This window comes from Agelaius phoeniceus, chromosome 31 (genome assembly GCF_051311805.1).
Source record: "Agelaius phoeniceus isolate bAgePho1 chromosome 31, bAgePho1.hap1, whole genome shotgun sequence".
Lineage (NCBI taxonomy): Eukaryota > Metazoa > Chordata > Aves > Passeriformes > Icteridae > Agelaius > Agelaius phoeniceus.
In genome coordinates this window covers 768992-793859 of record NC_135295.1, presented here as the reverse complement: position 1 = coordinate 793859, position 24868 = coordinate 768992, and the positions used below count along the sequence as shown (strand labels likewise).

The window sequence follows — 24868 nt, the reverse complement described above, 5'->3', positions numbered from 1 at the left end:
TCAGAAGCTGCCAACACTGACTGTCACTAGGACAGGGCTCGATTTTTCTTCAGCTTAGATTTGAACCAGAGCCATTTCCCTATAAAAAGCACAAGCTGAAGGAAATGAAACTAGCACTCAGCCACAGCAAAACTCAGCTTCTCATGTGAAAAGAGCCTCTCAATCCCTGATTATTCCCTCATGCCAGCCCAGCAAGAGAGTTACTTCTTGGCATTTAACAGCAAATCCCCTTAAAATTCCTTTAAAAGATAACAGGAATTCAGCAGGGAGAAGAGACTGACAAGTCTCATATTTGGGAGCTATTCCCCACAGGTGCTCTTCCAGAACTTTTTCTGGCACAGCTTTACACTGGGAAGTAATTCTGCACACTTGGAGAGGCTCAGGAACATCAGATCCCTGGCCCTGAACCTGTCTGGAATGACAAATTCAACTGTTCCAAGTATAAAAGGAACAGGGAGAGACTCACACACACACTATTACATTTTAGTCTCACCCACAGCTCTCTTTAATTTTCCCAGCTAAACTTCCTGAGAGTTTACATTCAATGCAAAACCCATCTGCAGTTTAGAAACCTAAATTCCCACAGTCCTCAGATTTTTTTTTGGTGCCCTCATAGCAGTAGTGGGAAGGCTGCTTTCCAACTTGTGAGCAGATCCTCTGCTGAATCCCTCCCACTGCTGCTCCCTGCAGTTCTGGGGGAACACATTGCCTCCCCTCTGGGAGCTGCTGCTCCTCCTTACCGTACTGCACCAGAGACGAGGTCTGTGTGGTGGATGCCATGTCCCAGGAAGCAGCAGTGGTGCTCCCAGCAGGCTGGGTGTGCTGAGCTGCCAGCTGAGCCAGTGCCTGGGCTGTCTTGAACTGCTCCAGGAACTGGGACCCTGTGGTACTGCTGCCTTTGGCCTCCCCGACATCTCCAAAGCCTTTCCCCAACATGCTCACCTGCAATTTCAACAAGGAGAAAAAGTCAATGTCTGCCATGGCTTGGAACTTGGCTCAGAGGACAGACACAGCTCTGAATATCATCCCAAACGCTCTGTACCCTGCTGCTTCTCACTGGCTGCCTCACTCAACACTCTTGAGCTCCAAATGCACACACACTGCTGGCAGGAAGGTTCTTTCCCAGCCTCCACCATGTGTGAACACAGGTATGTTCATCCCCTGCCCAACCCATGCCATGGTATGGTGTCACAGGGGGTTACAAAGGAAGTTAATAGACAGGATCTTTAAAAAATATACTGAATTATTCTCATGCATTCAGTTGCACTAAAAGAAAAAACATCAGGAGATCTTGGCTTTATAGTTAATGTGGTTTTGAAAATCTTTCCTCAACTATCTCACCATTAAGCAAACAATTTTTATTTCTTTTTGCCCAAGTTACACAAAGCAGCATCTGCCCAAGTCTCTGCAGATCCCTGACTCTGACTCAATGTCTCCTTCCTTCTCCTGTCAGTGGGTGCCAGCATTCCATCCCACACCAGTCCCCAAGCAGTTCTGTTTCTCAAACTGTTGGAATTGCAGCCCTGGACTAAAAGAGCTTTTCCTTTCCTTTAAGCAGGAATGAAGCATGTGTTGCAAATCTGACAAGGGCAGCAGGGGAGGAATTATCACAATTATTTCAAATTGAGCAATGAACTTCAGGCCACTGCTTTTAAAGCAGACTAGCAAATTATTTCACTTTACCAGCCCCAAGCAGAGAGCATCAGGATTGTATTTCCTATATTACCCAAACAGACACAACAACAGGGGACAAAAGCAACCTCAGGGAAACACCCACTGGGCAGAGACCAGCACTTCCTTACCATGCTGTGGTGAGAGAAGGAGTTTCCAGAGGCAGGCTGGGATAGAGCACTCTGTTTAGAATTGCTGAACACCAGTGGCTGTGCCAGGGAAGGAGTCTGGGATGACTCCAGGTTTGTTGACTCATTCTCCATAGAAGAGGGTGTCTTTCCTAGCAGGACTGCGAGATCAATTCTGGGTAGACAAAGACCCACTGAGGTTACCAAAGCTCCTACTTCCATGAGAACAAATTCCCCCTCAAGCCTCACAGCTTTTACTTTACAAATGGGAGGAATCTGAAGAACACCAACTCACAACTGCCAGTAGCAGCCTCAAAAAGACAGATTGACCAAGCAAGACCCTGCATGGCCTTTGATTTTAAATAATTTTAAATGGACAATAATTTAATACAGCAAAATTTCCCCAAACCTGAAGAATCAGCAATAGAGCCTAGGAAAATTCTAATCCAGGATTAGGACCCAATAACTCCAAAGTCAACTCTTCCACCCCACCTCATTCAGAGCTGCTGCATTTTAGCTAGCTAGGAAGGTTTAGCTGAATTTGGCAAATTGTTCTAAGACTCATGTGCCACTTTTCCCAGGTAAACAGCATCACCATGGGCTCTCACCTTTGTCCAGCTGTGATTGTCACATTCTCAGCAGGGAGAGGCACTGAAGACACATTGGAGGCTGTGAAGATCTTTGTCTCTGACAGCTGAAAGATAAAAAAGGAGAAAAGAATCCAAAAGTGAGAACAGCACCTCATAAAAGTCCCTATGACACGAAGCACACGAATGTTTGAGACAAACAGCCACAGAAAAATTCAAAATTCAAGTGCTTAGACTGAAACTTCTCTAGCATTTGGCTCCCATCAGAATCAGCTTTTATTTCATTTGTTTCTCTCAGGCAAGTGTACAAATTATCTGCCAGTGGAGGAAAAAAAAACCTCTCAAACGCTTCTACAAATTTCCCATAGTCCATAAATCCCCAAGGGCTGCCCTAGGACTCTGGGCTGTTGCTCTGAGTCAATGGCATGCAGCACAGACCTGCAAAAGCCCCAGCACAGTAGGGGCAAGCACTGTAGCAAAGACAAAGAGAAACTTTGGATCCATAGCTAAGCTTCCAATAATCTGGGTTCACTTGGATGATATGACCAACAGATCAGCTATGGAAGGGAAAATAACATTGCTCAAAATCTGGTGGAGGTTAGTGATGACCTGGCCTGAAACATGTCTGAACATGAACAGCTGAGGAGCTGCTACAAACATAACTGCAGAGTTTAAGAAGTAAATCCAGAACTCCTGGGAGCATCTCAGACACACTGAGGGTAAGACAGGCTCTTAGAAGCTCCCTTCTAGCAGAGACCTGACTGAACAAAGAAAAGCTGCTCATCTCTCCAAACACAGCAGCAGTGCCTCCCCAGGTGGTGCCTGGCAAATCAATGCCTGCCATGCTTGCCCATTCTGCCAGCTGAGCCAAAATGAGCACACAAAACAATCACATTAAAATGCCCAACCCTGCTCCATCTGCAAGAACAGAACACAGCACTGGTGTTCCTTGATTCAGAGAGGGACTGAAGCCCATTTCAGAAGAAATTTATAGACAGGCATTAGGAGAAGGTGCTAACAATGCCCACTCTCTCCTGAAGGAGATGAGGTAGAGAACACAAGGTGGTGGGACACACCAAACAGCATGTCAGAAGGTGAAGTCAAGAGCTTCTTTTCCATTCAAATCACAAGGAGCAGCTGAGGCACATGATGTGCACGAAACCATGAAACTGCTGCTGCTGTGATCAAAAGCAAAACTTCCCCAACTGCCACACACCACAGCAGTGGAGCAAGAGCCCTGTGTGGAGTCAGGCCAGTTTTGGGAAGAATTCCATCTTGCAGTTACAGGAAAGGAGAGGACCAGCCTCAATGCCCCAGGAGATCTCCTCCAGCCTTTATGACAAGCTCTAGAACACACATCCTGCAGAAGATCCAACAACCACTTATTGATCAGAGCTCCTGGGGCTGGGGTTCTGTCCAAAGTTTGGGGAGGATGGGCTGGCAGCTCTGTGTGTACACACAAGACAGCAGCCTGCTGGCAGCTGCACAGAGGAGGTGAGTTCAGGGAATACCTACATCTTCATTCCAGTCCTCCGTGCCCCATTCTTCTGTCGCTGCCCTCCATGCACCTATAAGGACAACAACAGGTACAGAAGTTATGCATGCATCAAAGCTCTGTGTCCAACAGCTGGGGGAGCACTGGGGAGCTTTGCAGGCAGCCAGGAGGGTTTCTATTTGCCAATCAGACAAGTTAAAGCAGTCAACCTCAACCCCAGGCTTTATGCTCAAGATAGGATCCCCCTCTGCCTTGCTGCTGCAGGCTGGGATGGAAAAGAGACTGCCAGGCTGGCAGACAGGGCAACACACATCCTGCCAACACCCATTAGGGAAGCTGAGCTCTGCAAGGAAGGCCCAGCACTGTCCCCAGCCTCCTTGTGCCATTTTCCTGGCTCCCCCTTGTAGTGCAGTAGCTGCAGGTTTGTGCAAGCAGTGTTACCCCAGCAGCTCCTCCCTCGTGGCTTCCAGCTCTGGCACAGGATTTCACCATCCAGGCAAACCTCAAGTTTCTATAAAACTTAAGGATAACTGAGCCATTCCCATAGTTCATCTTCCACCCCATAAAAAAGTTTTGAAACCTCAGTGCTCCAGAACCTCCTGTGCTCAGGCAAATGGGATTCAGGAAAGAAAATATATGGGACTAAGCAATTCCTGCCTTTTCTGTGACCAGTTTCAGAGATATGCTCAAAGTGTGCAGCTTGAAGTACCAGGGAGAAAAGCAGGAAACCTCAGCTGCAATCCAGCACAGCAAAATTTAGGTGAGCAAAAATTTGCCAGAAAAAAAAGAGTTTTGCCTGGCTGCATTTTCAACTTGTTCCAATCCTTGCTTCCATCACAGTTCAATTGCTGTACTTTGAATATTATGTGTCAGTTTCAGATTCCATTTAACAACTAAAATTTGGTTTGGGAAGAGAACAGGAGCTTTCACATCCCCAAAAACCTCAGAGCATAAAGAGCATAAAGCCAGTCCCATTTTGTGCAGCTTGCTTTCAGTTCACACAAACCAGATCAAGAAAAACTGAGAGCACCAGCAGGGTTAATCCTCAAGACACTTAGTGGATGGAACAAGCTGGTATCAGCCCTTTTACAGCATAAAACAAAGCATGTGGGGAAGGAGAACATTCTGAGCTCTTCTGCAGGACACAGATCTCCCCTTACAGAACTTCACTTGTGTATTTAAACAAGCACTTGTCTAGACTTGGGGGATCTAATACATGAAATAAGTATCAGTGAATTATTCTTTTTTCATTGCTTTTTTTCTCTTGCTTGATGGATTGAGCCAATTCAAGAAGTCTCCCAGGATTTACTGTTTTATATATTCAACTTTGAAATACAGATATTAATACAACAATACTTGCCAGAGTGCCAGAAGTTTTAAGGCACTGCCCCTTCCTCCACAGCCAGAACTATCAAAACATTCAATGCAAAACCCATCTGCAGTTTAGAAATCCAAATTCCCACAATCCTTAGATTTTTTGGTGCCCTCACAGCAGTAGTGGGAAGGCTGCTTTCCAAATTTTCATGGATCAGGAAGGTCATTGTAGCCCAAGGCTGACCCAAGAGGTGAAGTGGGAGCTGGATGTACCTGCAGCTGGCCCAGAGAGCAGGAAGACAGGAGAGCTGCCCCAAGAGTTTGAGCATGCAGGAATACAGCATAGGGCTCTTAAGTCTTGTTTGTTTGGGGGAAATAAGAAGAAAAGCAGCACTAAAAGCAGAAGGAAACCCTGCAGATGAAGAACAGCCATTGACAGGGCTTTCCCAGCAAATCTGCTCCTCAAATACCAGACACTGACTCAGCATGGCTCGAGGGGCACATGGAGAATCAAAGAGCTGTGATGAATTCACCAGGAGCACCCCAGAAAGCTCCCAGCTGGCACAGCATGGGAGGCTTTTTTAAAGAAACCAACTGTATCACTCTCCATCAGGCTCTGCTGAAGGGGAGAGCTGCAACACCAGCAGTACCCTGAGCTTTCTAACACCATTTCAGAAGGGTGGTCTGAACAACAAGCCTTCCTCTCTGCTTTCAGCAAGCCCTTCAAAAAGCTGCTGGTCTTGAAGCTCCTCAAACCAAAAATTAAAAAAAAAAAAAAAAGAGGAAAAACATAAAATTAAGCCAACAACATGTGCAAATATAAATGTGGTGAAGGAAAAAAAATCCTATTGTGTCTCCAAGTTTTTCAAATCCCTCCCCAAATCCACTCTCTCTCTTCATTTTAAACTGGGAGACAACCACCCAGCCTGCTCCTCCTCCCACAGCCCAGCAGGCAGGAATGGATCCAGGCTTGTCACCCTGCACCAGCAAGGCAACACACCCAAAGGCCCCCACTCTGCACCTCGAAGGAATGCTAATCCAAACAAAGCCAAAGGGCAGCAAAACCACAATGGCAGTGCTGGAGCAGATGGCCTTGTGCTGCCTGGGGAAGTTAAAGATTAACCCAAAATGCTCCAACACAGCAGAAGCTCTCCATGTGTCTGCCTGATTTCAGGCCCTTGCATGAGAGACTCCTCAGCCTGAGCACTTCTCCTCCTGCCCTGACCTTCGAGAGGAAAATGGCAAATTCTTCTGGAAGGTCCCTTAGCCTCAACTTCAAAACCTCAGGTTAGATGGAGGAGACAAACAAGATGTTGGCCTGATTATGGACACAATGGAATTCTGTAGGTGTGAGCAAACTGCATCCCCTCATGGGTGTCTCTTGGCCTCCTAAGGATAAATCATCCCCTCATGGGTGTCTCTTGGCCTCCTAAGGATAAATATTTGAGCAGGAAATCAAGTGGCAGGCACAGAGCAGCTTTGCCATCAAGCACCCCTGTCATCCCCAAATCCACCATCATCTTCAACTGCAGGGAGGTGAAGAGGAGCAGCCAGGCAGGCTGAGCATGCCAGAGCAGCCTTTGGGCTCTGCTCACCCAGCAGCAGCCAAAAGCAGAGGCAAAGCACAGAGAGAGCTCAGCCAGAGCAGCTGCCCTGAGAGCAGGGCTGTGACCCTGAGCAGGAACAGCAGGGAGGACACAAGAATGGCACAGGGACAACAGCAAGTCACAACTTTGGGCATGTGAGACACAGGGAGTATGACTGCCTCACACCTCCTGCCCTCTGTCACCAGAGCTGCTCTGGGCATCCAAAAGCAATGGTTGAAGTTCAAATTTGCATAATCCACAGGAATTGCTGTTAGCTTCTCCCAATTTACATTTCAAGGTGTCAACGTTAGTAAAAGCACAGTCAGAACAAAGTCAAATATTAATTAAAATGAACAAATTAAGAGAGAGAAGAATGACATATCCACAGATATTTCAGATTTTTTTTTTAAAAATAGCTATAAAGTAAAGGTATCCGGGGCAGTTAGTGCACCTGGATGTATCGTACCAGGAGCAGTGTCAAATTTTCGGGGATAATTTGACCCCTCACCCCCAATGAAATCAAGTCCTGAAACAAAAAAAAAGAAAAGAAAAACAACCAGTGAAATTTTGACTTAAAGTGTAGGTGAGTTTCATTGCCCCCATGTACACCAGTCACATTGTACCTGTGGATATTATTAATTTAAAGAGAATGCCTGTGGCTACTAAATTGCAAACAAAACAACCACACACAACACAGGTGACCAGTGGTGTTGCACAATAAACTTTACAGCTGTGTTGTAGTACTAGAGCAAATCTGAGTTGTTTGTCAGAAAAATCTTCAGTTCTCTCCCTAACCACACTCTAACCCACTTCATTCCACAAAACACCAACACAGGGAAATGGAAACCATTCAAACAGAAGCCTGTTCCCATTAGATAGTTAAACTTCCAGCACACAGAGCTGTGTCCACTCCCTCTGGTATTTAAAACCCCTCCTCAGCTGCCAAGATGATCATTTTGTCTGCTGGTGTCTCATAAAAACACCCTCCTGCCACAATAGCTGTTTTCTGAAGAAAAAAAATACTGAACAAAACCCAAACAAAACCCATGAAAACACAAAGGAACCACCCCCATCCCTCTCCCTGACACCAACAGTAAAAGGCATCCCCCAGATAATGGGACTTTAATTCTCTCTTTCTAAACCTATCACTTTTTCAGCAAAACCAAGAAGTATGGAAGGGGCCTAAAGCACCATTAACACAGGTGTGGATGCTTCTTATACCCAAGACATGATATTTACTTAAATACTCAGTGATTGTGGAAAAATAGTTAGGCCTATTTACAGTCAAGGACTGTGACTGTCCCATTCTCACACTGCAAAATCTGAGCTCTCTAATATTGTGCATACATGAAACAAACCCCAGAGCACCAATTTTCCAATGCAGGAGAATGGGCAGAGGGCAGCTGGGTGCTCAGAATCACCCAGCAAACACACTTGCTTCAAACAGGGAAGGAAGCAGAACTGCTTTCAGCTTGTTTCTGTGACAAAATCCTATCCCCACCATGGTTTGAGCAAGATGACCATGAAAGAAAGACTGCTCTCAGTACCAAAATAAAGAGTAATTCTCTGGAGGATGCACCAAACACTTGGAGATCTTGGATCTGCCTGCCACACTACAGTTTATTAAGAACAGCTTTCCAAGCAGTAGCATGGTTTCTACAGGAAAACAAATAGAGGTGAGTGTTCCTGTGCCTCTGTCAGGCAACAGCACCCACAAGCTCAGCCCAGAGCAATCACCCAGCTCCCGTTTCTAACATGCAAAGTGCGCAAAGTACCAGGGTCACCAAAATCCATCCCTGAGCCTAAACCTGCCTAGAATGTCCTCAGTGCAACTGGATGGATTTGCAAAACCCACTCAACACTGTCCCCACAAGGCAGCACACACTCGTGGGGAGGCTCTTACTTGTGCCATCGTCCGGCTCAAAGCTCCCGGTGTTGTTCCACGTGTTGTTGCTGTTCCCGTAGTTCTCGTCCGTGCTGGCCGGCTCGGCGTAGTCAGCTGGGTTGAAAGTTCTGCAGGAAACAGAGAGGATGGAAATGGTCACTTGCTGTCCAAGTGTTTTGAAAGCAGTTGGTTTTATTCAGACTGTAATACAGATCACAAGGCAGCTCTTGTGGCAGAGAGATGTTTCGGCTCCACACGACATCCTCAGTTTAAGTTATCGTGGTGCAGTTTGGGCCTTATTAACCAAAAAAAAAGCAATGCGAAACAAAGACACCCAAACAAACAAAACATCAAAACAACAAAAAAAACCAACCAAAAAAACCCCCAAACAAACAAACAAAACAAAAAACAAAACTCAAAAAACTCCCAAAACAAAAAAAAACCCCAAAACACCCCCAAAAACAAACAAAACAAACAAAAACCCCCAAAACAAAAAAACCCAAAGAACCCCGAAAAAACCCCACTGAAAACCCCCCTAAACAAACAAAAAACCCCAAATCAAAAATAAAAAAACCCCTAGCAAAACAAAAACCAAAACACGAAAAACCAAAACACAAAAAAAAACAAAAACCACAAAAAAAACCACAAAAAACAAAAAACACTGGGAAAAAAAGCACCCAAAACCCCCGAAAACAAAAAAAACCCAAACCAAAAATAAAAAAACCCCAGCAAAACAAAAAACCAAAACACCAAAAAAAAACAAACACCAAAAAAAACACCAAAAAAAACAAACACCAAAAAAAACCAAAACACCCAAAAACACAAAACCCTCAACAAACAAGAAAAAACCCCAACAAACAAGAAAAAACCCCAACAAATAAGAAAAAACAAAAACAAAAACAAAAAAAAAAAAAACAAAACAAAAAATAAGAAAATGGGAACAGCAATGACTGACACAAACAGTACCATTCAAGCACAGACTTTTCATTTATTTTTGCTGTGGTTTATGTCAGTGAAACTCACCCCATGCCTTGGGCAGAAAATCTTCCCCCTCGCCGTCCAGAGCCACCTGTAAACACACACACATGCACTGCTGTCCCTTGGCTCTACACCACTGGGCAAAGAAACCCTTGAACAACACACACAGGACCAGAATATCAAAGTGGAGAGGACTTTCCTGGGTTGATGGGATTGCCAGCAACATCTTTTGATGGATGGGAGTGACCTCAGCTGGCTGGCAGCATGATTAGCAATGCATCAATCCAGGCTAACATGAGGTTTCCAGCTGGCACAAATCAGAAGTATTGGACCCCAGATTCTGATTTCTGCAGTATGTGACCTCAGCAACAATTCCTAAGCAGCAGATTTTGGGGTAAAACTAATTTCTGCCCCAAGTATTTAAAGTCCAAGCCAGTGGTGGTGCTCAGATACATGTATAATAATGATGAGGTAGCAGGTTCTGTTGTTAACAAAACATGGGCCACCTGCTAAAATAAGTTAACCTTGAGTTTTTTAACCTCCCACCTCTGCAATAAAGCAGTTTTTTTAATTTCTAACTCCATGGATGTGATGCAAGAACGAGGTGCTGTTTGTAGCACATTTAAGAAGGAAAGCAACATGTAGGCACTAAAAGTAAGCACAAGAACAGAAAAATCAAATGCATATGCTCAGTTTGGCAATCCCTCCCATACAACAGGCTTTGGAACCCTCATGGGAGATAGATAAACTGACAAAATTCTCCTCCTCCCACCCCCTGAGGGCCTCACATCCCTGAGGACCTCACATCCCGTGCGTACCTCGGCCTCGGCCACGTCCCCGCCTCCCTCTTTCCGTGCCTCTTCCAGAGGATCCTCCGCTCTTACCACCATCCAATCCATTCTCCTGGCCCCGAACTGAAACACAGAACAAAGCAAAGATCAAGACTCATCCTGCTTTAAACCACATCTCCAACCCCAAAATGCAGTGGCTGTGTGTGTGTGGGGGGGGAGCAGATCACCACGTGCTCCCTGAACTTCTGATTTAAGCTGACCGTAAGCGAGGCCATCACGCAAAGAATCATCTCGGACAGGGGAGCATTGAACAGATCCACACACACAGATGGGTCTGCCCAAAAAGCTCTGCTGACAGCTGTTACACAGCACAGTGCTTCAGTGGGAGGCTTTTGGGGTTATTCAAGGGAAGGTCCATACACTCTCTTCCACGGGTGGCACCTCGGCCTCGCCTCGGCAGCCCTCCACGTCGTCTGCTGAAATCCCGCTCCCGATCCCGGTTCTCTTTGCTTTCTTCACTGGGTTCTGTCTGTCCACTCTCCTTCTGTCCTGAGACACCTTTCTTCTTCCCAACCATTTCCCAGGAATGCTGAAAGGTTGGCAGAGGGGAAAGAAATGAATCCCAGTTAGATCAATGAAAGGTGCAAATACATGAAGATTTAAACGTGCTACGGAGAATGTAACAGAGAATGTCTCCTCAAAAACAGTTTCCAGAGCAATTTTTTAAAGAGTCTATCAGTCTACACACAGCACATCATCCTTCTTCAAGCCAAGCTTTCTTACAGTTGACTGGCACCCAATTTGAGGTAACAGGAGATGAGTTATTCTATTTCTGCAAAGATCTACTAAAATTCTTCAATAGAGATGGCACGATACTTCTAGAATTCAAAGCATGGATACATTTATACCTTGCTTAGGGGGGGAAAAAAGCCTAAAAAGGCTTTTTAGGAAAAAAAAGCTTAGGGGAAATAAAAACCACAGGAGCTCTCAGAATAACCCAGGTAAATATTTCATTGTGATCTGCAGTCAACATTTGGGGTAAGTTCTTTCAGCAGATGCAAAGTTATTAAAAAACTTCTCCCTCAAATATCATTGTAGATGGAGAGAGGCATCACAGAATTTAACCAACAGGCAAGTTCAGCTGCAAAATATTAAGTCTGCCTCCAGCTTACTGCCATGGGCCTGCACCCATGTATCTTCTGACAGTTGCAGTGTTTCATACTCTTAAACTGATGCTGCACACTGTTAGAACAATTAAAAATAGTCTTAAGTCATTTACAATCACCTGAAAACACAACTGGCAGACAGCTGAGTTTCAATGGCAGCATGCAGGGACAGTGACCAAAAAGCCAACAACACAGTGGCACAAACTGCCATCAAACCCAAGGCTTCCAAAGTCTTTCTCCATGGGTGTCTGCCTTAGAAATAAACTTTAAAATTACAGTAAATGGTTTTTTTTTTAAACCAAATTTAATCTAATGCTAAGATCATAGCTGCAGTTAAACTGCTGTGATAGCAGGAGTTTGTTCTCTGACTAGAAGTCACTGGTTACAAAAGGTGTGGAGAACACAGCTGTGGCAGAGCTGTGCACATCCCTATCATTCCCTTTTCTAAAAGGATTTCCAGAAGCTGCTTTATTCACTTGTCAATGGAAAGGGCTTTCTAAAGACAAGGAGGAATGCATCCATGTGTTGTACAGAACTTGTCTGAAGCCAAAGCAAGCAGAGAACCAGACACTGGGGAGCAGCTGCAATACACAAAATATAATCTGAGGTGTCCAGCTCATCCACACACCCCCAGGTCTCATCACAAGCAGAAAATTGAGCTAAAGCATAATATTCTAAAATGATATTTAGACTCACAACTCAGAGCTGAGTTGGCTCCAACCAAACCAGGGTGCCAGGAGGATATGTGATATCAGCAGTGGTTTGGAAGGAGCTCACATTTCTAGGCTTTTTCTTGCTCTGTAACAGTACTTGCATCTCTGCTGTCTTTGTCACAAAAGGAATGACACCCTGCATGCTGGAAGGTTCCTCCTAAGCAAGTACTCTTGTTCTTGGGGCTGCTCAGGCTGTTCTCAGCTTGCCTGAGACAAGCACCTGCATGAGAAACAGCAGCCAAGCCCAATTCCACAAAAACAAACAGAAAAAAGGCCCTCAAAACCACGGCATAGGCAGCAGCACAGCAGCCAGTCAGCAAATCACTGAGAAATGAATCTTTAGGGCCAGAGACACAAAAATCACATTGCTCTGACAGAAAGGAACCCCAGCTGGCACACACCTGCCTTTCAATGCAGGTTACACAGCCCTGATGGGGAAAGGCAAGTTCCTTCATACTCACTGGTGTGAAAGCACAGAGATGCCACTCTGCTACTGCTGAACTGCTTAGATTCAAAAGTAATAGGAAGGAAATGACTTCTGGCATTTTCTCCTCTATTCCTTCAAACCTAGGGCCATTCTCACAGCCCACAGAGAGCAGCATTCAGCAGCCAGGTCACAGCCACACTGTGGAACTACTCAGTCACAGTGGCTCTCCTTATCTTGTCATTCCTGGATGCCTCACCTGCAAACAGGCAGTTAGACTGAACTAGACCTCAGGAGATTTCCAGGAGCCAGCCCTACCGTGTCAGGATTGCCCTCCAGCAGCACGTTGATGGCTCTGTTGACATCCCCATTGCAGTCATGCAGAGCAATCACACACTCATCCTGGTTCTTGCCTGTGATGTCGATCAGCTGGAGAGAAAACAACACCATGGTCAGCATGTTCCAAACCAAGATGGCACCAAAATCCCTATGGGTCTCTCTCAGGAGGAAAGCGACTTGAATTCCAGACCAAAAACCTTTCAACAAAAAATTGAAGGGCTAGGGAATCTGCCCAGCCTTCCCAGCTTAACTGTGCTCCTCAACAAGAAGTGTGAATTTTTGAGTTACCACTGTTTTTTACCATACACCTCCTTTCACTACAACCTCCTTTTGCTCAGGATAACACAGTTACCTGCAGAAACAAACTAAAAGTTCAGCTCCACAGAAGTTGCTGCACCCACATCAAGGCAATGCCAAACACAAACACAGGCTGGGGGACAATGGATGCAGAGCAGCCCTGAGGAGAAGGACTTGGGGGCTTCAGTTAACATCACCTGGCCATGTGCACTGGGAGCCCAGTATCAGCCCAGACAGTATCTGCCAATACTGCCCTAGGCTCACCCAGAGCAGGGGATTCTGCCCCTCTGCTCTGCTGAGACCCTGCCCTGCAGAGCTGCCCCAGCTCTGGGCTCCCCAGCACAGGGAGGACAAGGAGCTGCTGCAGTGAGTCCAGGGGAGGCCACAGAGATGATCTGAGGGCTCTGGAGCTCCTCTGCTCTGGACACAGCCTGGGAGAGCTGGGGGTGTTGGGCCTGCAGAAGTAAAAGCTCCAGGGAGACTTCAGAGCCCCTTCCAGGGCCTAAAGAGGCTCCAAGAGAGCCAGAGAGGGACTTTGGACAAGGCCTGGAGTGACAGGACAGGGGAATGGCTTTCCATTGCCAGAGGGCAGGGTTATACAGGCTATTGAGAAGAAATTCTTCCCTGTGAGGGTGGTGAGGCTCTGGCACTGCTGGAACAATTTGGGATAGTGGAAGATATCACCATAGCACAGGGGTGGAACTGGATCCCCTTTAACGCCCCTACTGACCCAAGCCATGCTATGATACAACTTTATCAAGGCAGTCCAAGGAAATCCAGGCAGCAGCCAGGTGTGTCCCTCCCATCCCCTCAGCATTCACACTGCTCCCAGTGCTGATCTCAGCTTCCTGTCAGAGTTCACCTTCGTTTTCACACTCACTTGTTTCACCTTCTCCTCAAAGTCAGCATCGTTGTGGTCCGAAATCATCTGTGCAAGTCGAATCTGTTCTGCAGTAGCCTAAAGAAACCAGGGAGAGACAGAGCACATTGTCACAGTGGTGCATTTCAAACCATCCTCAAAAAGCCATTCTGCTACCCCAGGTTCTCTGGAAACCCTGGAAAGGAATCAATACAGCAAAGACAAGGGTCAGAGAAGGAGAGCTGCAGGGAGAAAGGGAGATGAAAAAGGAGCAAGAAGAGGAACCTGGAAGAAAGGGATTTATTGTTGAAGGGATGTATCTGCTGGCCTCATGGTACCAGATAAGCAGCAGCCACCCAAACCACATCTGTTTTGGGGCAGACCTTACCACCACCACACCACCAAGACCCACTGCAGGTGGCTTCTCAGCCACTCACATTCATTAAAGCGTGCAAGGAACAGACGAATGGAAATCAACCCAAATTTTAGCAGCAGCTCCCACTTGGAGAGAGAAATGAAAACCCCAGACACATGGGGAGCTGATTTAGGCCAGGCCAGCTGTTAGCACTCAGCAGCCAGGTCTCCCCTGAGCTCTCTGGACACTGCTCTTACCTGTGGCCGCTGCTTGTGCTGCGTCTGGCTCTGTGTCTGTGTCTGCTCCCAGCTGCCCCGGGCTCGGGTAGTGCCCACCGATGTCATCATTTACAGTATATACAAATAACAGTATTTACAAGGTTTCAACTCTGTGGTGGGGCAGGGGAGAAGAGAGAAGGGACTGTTAGATACCAAAAGCAAAAGGCAGCACCGAGAGTGAACAATCACAAAGGTAACAGAGGCAGAATGGCTGCTGTAGGTCCCCACCCTCCCCACCACTTCCCCAAAAACCACAGTGGGCCAAGGCTGCCACCACCACGTGCTCCCAACACAAAATGGCCACTTGCACTTCTGGAGGTTTCTCCCTGGACAGCATGGCAGAGTGCTCCAGATGGAAAGATGGAATATCACCTGCATCCAGGTGACAGCAATCAGGCACCAGGAGCCAAGGGAAAATCACAGACTCACAGACTGCTTTGGGTTGGAAGGGACCTTGAAGCTCATCCAGTTCCACCCCCCTGCCATGGGCAGGGACACCTTCCAACAGCCCAGGTTGCTCCAAGCCCTGTCCAATCTGGCATTGAATGTTTCCAGAGGTGGGGCAGCCACAACTTCTCTGGGCCTCACCACCCTCATGGTAAAAAACCTCTTTTTCAGGTAATCTAGATTGACCTTCCTTCAGTTTGAAGCCATTTCCTGGACCTGAGGCAAAGAGTTTAACAACTTCTTGTTGGAACATGTGAGTGGGCACAGATCTGCCATGCACCCAAGCTGAGGCTGTGGCCATCAAATGGAGCAGGAAGGCTTGAAAAAAGCTTCAAAAAAAACATCACTTGAAGGACAGAGCATCTCAGAGCCTCAGACACATCAGCTACTTCCCCTTCTCCTTTCTTGCCTTTAAAGCAGGGCAGGGGAAGCAAAATGCTCCAGCAATAAGTGGTGCTACAGGTCTGTGGAATTTTTGTTTTAAGGAACACCTGCCCTTGCAGAAGTGCCTATTTTTGCTTTTTAAAATTATTCCCTTGAACTAGAAAACCAAAATTTTTCCTAGTATTTTTGATCACAAACATACTAAAAAAGTGAATAATATGTCTGCAAGGAATAACAGCCAGTAACACTGTTGGATAACACTGCTTGAGGCAAAAAATCCCAAGAAAAGTTTGAGTGTCCAAAGCAAGCAGAGTTTTCTAAACTCACACTGAGCCTCAGGGCAGGGGTGTTGGAAAGGGATCAGCACTGAGGTTTTACCCTCTGTAGTGCCTTTCAGGCAAAAAGGATGTGAGAGACATCCCACAGCACTTGTCAGGACTCACAGCTTCTGAGCCCCTGAAAACTCAATAAGCACAGAATTCACATTTTTGTATTTCATTCCTAAGACTGCAAAGCCTTCCCCCAAAGCAGCAGGACCCGCTGCTGTGCCCCAGGCAGACACAAAGGACATGGGAAGGAGCCACAGAGTGCAGAAACAGGGAGCTCAGCAAGACAATCAGTGCAGGATCTGATCTGAAACACTTCTGTCCACGAGCAGGGCAGCACAGGGAAAACACAGGGTGCCAAGGAGGGAGCTCAGGAGCTGCATTAGCAAACAGTGCAGGAAAAGCTGGGGAATCTCCTGTTGAAGTCTGACTGGGTGAGAAATCCCTCCTGAGAGCAGGGAGGCTCTAACACTGCCCCTACACCCCCCACAGCTGCTCCCACCAGTGCCTGGCCTTGCTCTGTAGGCAACTTTCTGTGCAAGTGCTCCTGCAGCTCCCCACAAAAGCTTCAAATTCCCCCCCTCACAACCACCCATGCCTCATGGCAACTTAACACCACAGTTTTACAGCTATACAGAGCCAAGGTCCCTTATGAGGAAACAATCCCAGCCACCAGGAGCCCCAGAGGTACAGGGGAAGAGCACCAAGGCTGCACTTCTGCCAAGGCAGAGCAGAGAAAGCCTTCTATCCCCAGCCATCCCCTCTGGGCAGGCTCCATTCCCATGGTATAGATTTATTTTTGCTTTCTTCCAGTTGCAAGTTTCACGCACAATTTGTTGTATTAAACCAACCCAACAGCAGAACCACGGGCCCAGAGGGAAGTGATTTCACACACCCACAGAAACCCTGGGCTGCAGGTCCAGCAGCCTGAGCCCAAACCTTGTGCAGCCCAGGCATTGCTCAGCAGCTGCTGCACTCCACCCTGCCACCAGGAACACGAGCATTTCTCCTTTCACGTGCTGAAAACTCATAAAAAAACCATCTATGGTAAAAACCTCAGCCAGAGCCTGACTCTGGTGAGGCTGTCAGGTGAGGTGTCCCCATGCAGACCCCACAGCAGCCTTGGGGAAAGAGGATTTGGCTACTGGGAACTCATTCCTCACTGGGGGAGCTGGGGATCAGCTCAGTGGCAGCAGTAACCCACAGAACCCCAATGCCTGCGCTGCCCCACAGCTGCAAGAAAGCTCCCAGACCAAAGCTGCTCTCGTCAAAAGCATTGCACCTCATCTTGAAAGAGCAAACCATGCACCAAGAGCTGAAAGAGCAGTTCCAGGCCAAGGGAGTGGTGGCCAGTCCACACAGGAGCAGAGCTCACACCTCAGGCCAACAGCTCTGCACTCCAGGGCTCAGGGAAAACAAAGGAATTTCACAGTTAGAGGTTACAACACCCTCTGCTCAAAGCCACTGCATCAGATGAGACATTTGCTGTTACCCCCTTTCCTTCTCAGAGCTGCCTTCCCAGCAGGCCTAAAGAGGAGAGTCTCAACTACACAAGGAAAGTGCAGAGTCTCCAGAAAATGAGGGGATACAAAAATGTAACAAACTGTTCATTTTATTAGAAACGTCAGATAAGTTACAGTTTCAGAACCAGGATCTGTAGGTCCCAAGGCGGTGCCAGACCTGCTGGCTGCTGCTCGCCCTGGCACATCCCAGTTTCAGTTTCCTGATGCGTTAATACAGAAAAATGGTAATTTCATCCCATTCTGACAAACCTTAACAACATGTGCAAAAAAGCTCCAAAGCCCGAAAGGAAAGGGCCAGAGAAGGCAAAGCTTTTCCTGCAACACGGGGCAGAATGAGGACCCAAAAAAAGGTTATCAATACGAGAAGTTTTCCCCAGAGCAAAGACACGGTGGCCGCAAACCAAATCATTCCATGTATGCAAACCACGAGCTTTTTTAGGGAGATACTCCCGGATATTCCATCAGAGACCCCGACTCGGTATCGACAGACAGCGCTTTGCTCGGGAGACTTCCGGGCCGGAGGGCGCAGGGAGAGCCCCCCGGCCGGGATGGAGGGACGTGGAGCAGGGCGGCACTCGCAGCCCGGGGCTCCTGCAGGACCCCCGAACCGCTGCTGCCCGGGAATTTCACGTGGGCAGCGGAAGCAGCCGTACCACGGCCCACGGGGCGCCACCGAGGAGCGGTGGCAGGAGCGGGCCTGGCGGCCCGCAAGGAGCCCGGCAGGGCGGGAGCACGGCTCCCATTGTTACCGCCGGCAGCGGCGGGGACGGGCGGGCCCCGAGAGCGCGGCAAGGTCGGAGCCGCCCGACCCCGCGGCCCAACCCGCGGCTCACAACGAGGCAACGAACCGGACCGAAGCGGAGGGCACCGGCGGGGCCGGGCGGGAGCCCCCACGGCGGCGCCAGGCCAGGCCCGCAACGGAGAGGCGGGCGAGTTCGGGCCGCTTCCGCCCTCATGGCCGCGGCCGCCATTTCACCCCCCCCACCCGCACCCGGCCCGCCCGCCTGCCTCACCTGCGGCGGCCGCGCGCTACGCCAGCCCCCGGCTACGGCCCGGCCCACTAGGCCGCGCGGGGCCCAGCGGCGCCGGCGGCGGGGCTCAGAGCCGCCCCCGGGGCACCGGACGCAGCTGGGCCGGGCGGGCGGGAGGCGGCGAGGCCGGGCAGGCAGGGGGCGGCGGCGGGAGCCGGTGGGGGGCGGGTTCGGGGGCCGCGCGGTACCGGAGCCGCCGCCGCCGCCGCCGCAACTTTACCTGGGTCCGCCCGCACTGACAACTCCCCCGACCCCGCCCCCGGCACGTGACCGCGCGGGGCGGGGCCGCCCGCGCCGAACACGTGACGGACGCGGGGCCGCTGCGGAGGCCCCGTACTGGTCACGTGATCGGGGCTCCTCCGGTCACGTGGTGGGCGCGCAGGGCGGCTTTGTGGCCGCCATGTTGTGCGGCCCCGGGCCGGGCCGGGCATGGCGGGGGCCGGCAGCAATTGGCTCTCGGGGGTCAACGTGGTGCTGGTCATGGCTTACGGCAGCCTGGTGAGCGCCGGCGGGACGGGGCGGGACGGGCTGGCAGCCTGGAGTGTCCGCTGGGCCGCAGCACGCGTGTCCGTGGAGCCCCCGCGAGGCTGATCCTGGCGCGTCCGTGGAGCTGCCGTGGGCCCGGGCCTGAGGGGGCGAAACGGCTCCCGTGAGACACGGCCCGGACTGTCCGTGGGGAGCCTCTCGGAGTCGGGCTCGGGGCCCTCAGGGGGCTGGAGCGCCCGTGGGGTCGGTGGGGCGGGGAGGGGACGTGAGGGGTAGGCTCTGTGGAGATGGGGAGGGCGTGGGGCTGACCTGAGCGTCCCTGGGGCTCCCAGAGGGCTGAACTGGGGGCGGAGGGGCTGCCAAGCGGGAGCCAGAGGGGTGGGCACGGGCTGGCTGTGAGACCTCCCCCCCCGGCGCACACCTGACCCCCGCCCCGTTGTGGCTCCGCAGGTCTTTGTGCTGCTCTTCATCTTCGTGAAACGCCAGATCATGCGCTTCGCCATGAAGTCCCGCCGTGGCCCCCACGTGCCTGTGGGGCAGCATGCACCCAAGGTGGGTATTCTGCATTCCCTGCACCCATCCATGCCTGAAGGGACGTGCAGGAGCTGCTGCCTCAGAGTGGTGAGAGGCAGTGGTTAGGGTTTATCTAGGGCTGTTCTTATCCCTTTGATCCCACAAGCAAAGGGAGTGGTCTGTAAATGTTGTTTTGCTGCTGTACAGGATTTAAAGGAAGAGATTGACATTCGACTGTCCAGGGTGCAGGACATCAAGTACGAGCCACGGCTGCTGGCTGAGGATGATGGTCGGCTCCTGCAGCTGGAGACACCAGGTACTGTGCCAGAGCTCTGTCCTGCACTGTTCCCTGGGGCCAAGCCACACCTCTGACTGCTCCTTTTGGTGTCCTGCTACATGAGATGCTGTCTCTTCTCCTGGTTTCCTTTTCCTCGCTTCCCTCCAAGGTTTGCAGAGATCTCAGTTTGTGCTTTCCCTTTTCCAGGCTGCTATAACTACCTGTACAGGATGAAGGCACTGGATGCAATCAGGACATCAGGTGAGGGAGCCCAGGGCAAGAGTGGGAGCAGAGGGGTGCAGAGGGACCCTGAATGAGGGTGCCAGCAGCCCCTTCCAGGTGCTCACTGGGGAGTAGCAGTCACTTCTCCCACTGGTGGCCTTAGGGTTGGATGTGCTGGGGCAGTGGGCATGGATGGAGATTTATCCAGGCAGTGCTTCCTGACCAGAGGGATGAGCACAGGCATTTTCACCTGTGCTTCAGCTGTTGTGCCTTTTTCCAGAAATCCCATTCCAAGCAGAGGCTCGGTACCCAAAGTCTTTAATAGGGAAGAACTTCTGTGCCTACCTTCTGGAGCTGAGGAATTCCAGCACCTCCTTCAAGGGCATCCGCAAAGCCTTGATCGACACGCTCCTGGATGGCTACGAGAGCGCCCGCTATGGCACTGGGGTGAGTGCTGGGGGGCCCTGCTGTGCCCACAGGGCATTCCTGTGCCCTGCCCTGCTGCTGGGACTCAGCTCACACCCCAACTGCAGCTGCATGTTCCGTGGTATTTTCTGTTTGTATCCAGGTCTTTGGGAAAACGGAATATCTGAAGTATGAGGAAGCTCTGAATGAACTGGCAAACATGTAAGTGCTGCTGGCCAGATGCAGTGCTGGGTTCCTGGGCCCCAGCAGCCCGTGGGAAGGTGTGAACAGAGATGGGTTTAGGGCACAGGTGTTATGAGACAGGGTCTGTCTGTGCCCATCTGTCCCTCTGCGTTCACTCCTTCCTTGCAGCCCATCCATTACTGCACTTTTGGGTTTGTTCCATTCTCACAGTCACCATTCCTGCTTGTCCCTGACCACCTCGAGTCAGGGACTTGCACAGAGCCAGTAGCTTTAGATGCCAAGACCTCAGTGAGTGCTGTCATCAGGAAGGCAGATTTGCTTCATGTTGGACAGACAGACATACAGGCTGAGCAGCTGAGCAGTGATGGTGCCTCTTCTCTGCCCACAGCACCAAGGCCCGGGGTGGCAGCAGCCAGCGGCAGCACCAGTCAGCAGTGAAAGACCTCACGCTGTCCCCTGAAGCCTCCAGCCCCACCACCATCCAGGTCACCTACCTTCCTTCCAGCCAGAAGAGCAAACGTGCCAAACACTTCCTGGAGCTGAAGAGTTTCAAGGACAACTACAACACACTGGAGAGCACCCTGTGAGCGCGCGGGGGCCTGGTGCAGTGGGTGTGCTGGGTGGGTCTGGGCTGCAGTGCAGGCAGCACTGAGAGGAACCAGCTGCACTCTCAGCTCTCCCCCTCAGCCCGCTTTGGAGGTCATCACTCGGCGGGGGCTCCATTCCAGCTGCTGGAGTTTGGCCCTCACCAGGAGCCCGTTCTGGAGCTGCTGAGCCCATGGGGGTCAGCCCCACGGCCTTCTCTGCCACAGGCTTGTGACTCTCCAGCCTTTGAGTCCTGCATTGTCTTGGACCCTGTGAATAAACTCATGAGCTTGAGCTTATTTATAAAGACATGGATCCCAGCCAGCGCTCCCCTCCGCCCGTCCTTCCCTGCGGCAGCTGGCGGGAGCTGATGTTTGTCCGTCCTGTCCGTGAGGGTCTTGGGCACTGGAGCCACTTGTCTGTTTTTTCTGAAGGGTGAACACTTTTCCCCATGACGTCATTGTTCCTGCTGTCAGCCCTTTGTGCCCAGCCTGCCTGTGCTCCTGGATGGGGTAGAAATAGTTTGGTGCCTGTTCTTAGCACCATGGCTAAGCCACCGCTTTGGGCTGAGGTTTCTACTCGTTCTCCTGCACCCAGAGGGCATTTGGGGACGTCTCGAGGGGACAGAGTGGTGTTAAATGTCCCATCTGTTCTGCCAAGGGGGTGTTTGCTCCCGGTCTCACCAGCGCCTCGCATGCCAGCGTCTGCCGAGCTCCTGGGGCTGACAGCTCATGGCCCCCACCTCGAGTCTGCGTCCTGCCGGGCTGAGGACAGCGCTGGCAGCAGCTCACCCGACACTGTGGTGTGGGCAGCACAGAGTGGAGGGTACAGACCTCGGCACTTTTTAATTACTGTTTAATAAAATGACAGTTTAGCTCAAGTAGGATGTGTGCCACTGGCCTCTGACTGCAGAGCCCCGTCCCTCCCCTCCTGAATCCTGGCATCCTGGCCTGCGTTAGGAATTGTGTGGCCAGCAGGAGCAGGGAGGTCATTCTTCCCCTGACTCGGTGCTGGTGAGGGCACATCTTGAGTGCTGTGTCCAGTTCTGAGCCCCTCAGTTTGGGGAGGACATTGAGATGCTTGAGGAGGGCAACAAGGCTGGTGAGGGGCTTGGAACACAAGCCCTGTGAGGAATGTTTGAAGGAACTGGGGTTGTTTAGCCTGGAGAAGAGGAGGCTTAGAGGTGACCTTATTGCTCTCTGCAACTTCCTGAAGGGAGGTTGTAGACAGGTGAGGGTTGGTCTCTGACAGAACCAGAGGACACAGTCTCAAGCTATGTCAGGGAAGCTATAGGTTGGATATCAGGAAGAAATTTTTCACTGGAAGAATAATGAAGTACTGGAATGCTCTTCCCAGGGAGGTGGTAGAATCTCCATCTCTGGATGTGTTTAAAAAAAGACTGGACATGGCACTTGGTGCTATAGTTGAGGTGTTAGGGCATAGGTTGGACTCAATGATCTTAAAGATCTCTTCCAACCTCATTATTCTGTGATTCTGTGAAGCTGCTACGAAGTAGCCAGGACACCATTAATGGTAGCCAGGATGCTGCCATTCCTGCTGTGGTGACTGGGATGCTGTGGCAGTAACTGGCATGCAGTGATGGCAGCCAGGATGGCACCATTACAGTAACTGGGAGGCTGTTACTGTAACCAGGACGCCGTTACTGCCCCGGTGTTCCATTAACTCCCCGCCGTTACAGGGGCCCTGTGGCACTGGCCATGGCAGCACCCAACAGCCAGAGCTCCTCACTGCAGCAGGAGGAGGTCAGACAGGGCAGGGGCTGGGAAGATGGAAGCTGTCCTGGGAGATAGTGGGCTGCAGTGTGCCCTGGTGCAGGTTAAACCCCGGGCCACACAAGTGTTGCTCTTTGTTTGCAGGTCCAGGCGAATGGGAATGCTGGAGCAGGGTTCCTGAGGAGGTAGAGCTGGCAGAGCTCCCTGGGGGCTCAATCCCCTGTACTGCTGGGGATCTGTGGGCAATGAGGAGCCCTAGCACAGGGCAGGCTGGGGGGGACATCTCTGCATCCCTGACCTGCCCACCCTGTGTCTCAATAGCGGGCAGGGGGCCAGGGAGAACCCACAGTGCTGGGCATCATCCCTTGGGGTGCTGCAGTGGATCGTGGAGTCACGGCTGAAGAAGTGCGTGGAGCTGGAGCTGCACCTTGCAGACAGGGAGCAGGCAGTGGTGAGGCTGGGCACTGGGTGGGTGCAGCTGGGGTCCCCCAGCCCTCTGCTGCCAGGGGTGGGTGCCCCCCTTGTCCTGGGGAACAATGTCTCCCAGCACTGATGAGCCAGGGAGACGTGAGGGTTCAGCACTGCCCCTGTACCTGGCAGATCCGCCGAGATGCCCTGTGCCAGCTCGTCCTGGATGAGCACCTACAGCACCAGCAGGAGCTGTGCCAGCAGGGAAAAGCCTTTTATGTGGAGCGGCTCTGAGTGCTCAGCCCAGTGTGTGGCACTGGCCTGGCATCTCCCAGCTCCCGACTGAGAATAAAACATGTTGAGCAAGACAGGCTGTGTCTGCTGCATGTGAGGCATGGGACAGCCCAGGGCAGCAGTGGGGGGAAGACACAGCCCAGCACAATTCCTGTGGCTGGGATCCAGACATGTCGCCTGCAACCCTGGCTGCCCTGGATCCTACACACTTCATCTTGCCCATGGCTGTGCCAGGAGATGGCAGCACGGCCAGCATGCCTCACCAGGCTGGGTGCTCCACACCAGATCCCTGTCCCAGCACAGCTCCTGCTGCACCGTGCCGTGTGCCACAATGCTCCTGGCCGTGTGGCACAGCCCTGCAGCAGCAGGGACAGGAACCTGCCTGGGCTGGGTGCAATGCTCCCTGTCCCATCCAGGCACCCCAGGATCCCCGTGTGCTCCCCAGCTGGGAGGGCCCTGTCCCCCACCTCCCATCCCTTCTGTGCCTGACCTTGGTGTCTCCCAGCCCCAGGGCCCATCAGTGCCTGCTCTGGCTCTCTTATTGACAGGGCTGGCGGCTGCTGGGCCAGCACCCCTCCCCACAGCCCTTCATTAGCTCGGCTGTCAGGCTGCATCACATCACCCAGCGCCACACACGCCCCCGGCTCTGGCACTGCTGCTGCCACGTGTGTCCCTGCTGTCCCCACTGCCACCTCATCGTGGCTGAAGCCTCTGACCCCCAAGGCCGGGCTGTGTCCCTGTCTTTCCCATGGCACTCAGGATTCTGGCTGCCCCATGTCCTGTCCCATTAGTCCCTCAAAGCCTGAGCCCCCACAAAGCCCCTGGTGCAATTCCCAAGGCTGATGTGTCCCACTGCAGCAAAGCACTGCTGTGGTGTGGGAGGGCTGTGCTTGCAGCACTCTGTGATATCCCATGTGCCCTCATCACTGGGCACCACCACCTTGGTCCCAGCAGCTGCCTCAGTGTGGATTGGGGTCCTGCCTCAGTCACCCAGCATGGATGGGGCCACATCCTCAACCTGGATGCAGCAGGGTGACAGGCAGCCCTACCAGCTGCTCCTTGGAAGAGACACCCCTGTGACTTCCAGCAGCTCCCCAAAGCAAGGGGATGTGAGGCACAACTCCCCCGTGTCAATGGGGCTCGTCCTTGGGCAGGGTCATGTGC

At 51.1% G+C, this 24868-nt stretch overlaps 2 protein-coding genes across 6 annotated transcripts in view; one reads left to right on the top strand and one right to left on the bottom strand.

Annotated features, from left to right (window-relative positions):
- UBAP2L (ubiquitin associated protein 2 like) overlaps window positions 1-18920 on the bottom strand; it is a 30813-nt gene extending 11893 nt beyond the window's left edge. For 2 of the 5 annotated variants that reach the window (XM_054651349.2, XM_077192149.1), the window contains exons 1-13: window positions 18798-18920; window positions 14846-14976; window positions 14255-14332; window positions 13057-13167; window positions 10856-11024; window positions 10463-10558; window positions 9690-9735; window positions 8685-8794; window positions 7233-7307; window positions 3902-3954; window positions 2408-2493; window positions 1803-1974; window positions 741-942 (exon numbers count right to left, since the gene is read on the bottom strand). In XM_054651349.2, coding sequence (XP_054507324.1) covers window positions 741-942; window positions 1803-1974; window positions 2408-2493; window positions 3902-3954; window positions 7233-7307; window positions 8685-8794; window positions 9690-9735; window positions 10463-10558; window positions 10856-11024; window positions 13057-13167; window positions 14255-14332; window positions 14846-14935 — 1288 coding nt within the window. In that variant the 5' untranslated portion in view covers window positions 14936-14976; window positions 18798-18920. Of the gene's footprint in view, window positions 1-740; window positions 943-1802; window positions 1975-2407; window positions 2494-3901; window positions 3955-7232; window positions 7308-8684; window positions 8795-9689; window positions 9736-10462; window positions 10559-10855; window positions 11025-13056; window positions 13168-14254; window positions 14333-14845; window positions 14977-18559; window positions 18769-18797 lie in introns of those variants that run through there. The other 3 variants (XM_077192150.1, XM_054651348.2, XM_077192151.1) reach the window with 3 other exon arrangements.
- LTAP1 (lipid transport auxiliary protein 1) lies at window positions 18911-22149 on the top strand. Its single transcript, XM_054651354.2, has 7 exons — window positions 18911-19075; window positions 19514-19615; window positions 19784-19892; window positions 20061-20114; window positions 20356-20522; window positions 20644-20702; window positions 21073-22149. Exons 1-7 carry the CDS (start codon window positions 19007-19009, stop codon window positions 21269-21271), a joined length of 759 nt encoding a protein of 252 aa, XP_054507329.1. The 5' UTR covers window positions 18911-19006; the 3' UTR covers window positions 21272-22149.
- The last annotated feature ends 2719 nt before the right edge of the window (window positions 22150-24868 follow it).